Below are 790 nucleotides of genomic sequence, written 5' to 3'. Positions count from 1 at the left end.
ATTTTTATTGCTTCTGTGTTGGATCCACGTAACAAATTTGAATATGTTGAGGGAGCACTTGAAGAACTTTTTGGGGAGGAAAAAGGAAAGAAAATAAATGCTGAGGTGTATGCTTATATGAATTCTTTGTTTGGAGAGTATCTAAAAAAATATTCAACTGGATCTTGTCCTCAATCTCCATCTAGATCTACTTCATCTAGCAACACATCTAATACATCTAGTGGGAGTGTTATAAGTGCATCAAAAATAAGGACTAAGCTTAGCTTGAAGAAACAAAAGGAAGACAATGGGGGTGGGGGTGCTAAATCGGAGTTGGATAAATACATTAGTGAAGAACAAGAACCTTTTAGTGAAGACTTTGATATCTTGAGTTGGTGGAAAACACATGCTCCTAGATTTCCTATTCTTTCGGAGTTGGCTCGTGATGTGTTGGCCATTCCAATTTCTAGTGTGGCGTCGGAATGCGCATTTAGCACCGGTGGCCGTATTCTTGATTCATTTAGGAGTTCATTGACTCCTAAATGTGTGCAAGCTCTTATTTGTGTTCAAGATTGGTTTAGAGAAGAGAACAATCCTATTAGTGTTGAAGAAGACTTGAAGTATCTTGAGGAACTCGAGCTTGGTAAGCTTTAATATTTTGCGTGTATTTTAGTTCAAAATAATATATCATGCTTTTTCATTTGTATGACATATTTGGTCGAATTTATCTATAGATATGGAAAATAATGGAAGCACTACTAGCATTGTTTGATGTATAGTGTCAGCTTGCATCTTGAGTGGTAAGTTTATA

The 790-nt window shown here is 36.2% G+C and overlaps 1 protein-coding gene across 1 annotated transcript; it reads left to right on the top strand.

Annotated features, from left to right (window-relative positions):
• Window positions 1-117: 117 nt before the first annotated feature.
• Window positions 118-622, top strand: LOC109222506 (zinc finger BED domain-containing protein RICESLEEPER 2-like; the record flags this gene model as incomplete). The annotated part of the gene is made up of 1 exon (XM_019386856.1): window positions 118-622. A coding segment is annotated over exon 1 (505 nt), but the record flags the coding sequence as incomplete, so codon positions are not given.
• Between the last annotated feature and the right edge of the window lie 168 nt (window positions 623-790).

This window comes from Nicotiana attenuata, unplaced genomic scaffold (genome assembly GCF_001879085.1).
Source record: "Nicotiana attenuata strain UT unplaced genomic scaffold, NIATTr2, whole genome shotgun sequence".
NCBI classification, from domain to species: domain Eukaryota; kingdom Viridiplantae; phylum Streptophyta; class Magnoliopsida; order Solanales; family Solanaceae; genus Nicotiana; species Nicotiana attenuata.
This window is presented reverse-complemented; position numbering and strand designations above follow the sequence as displayed.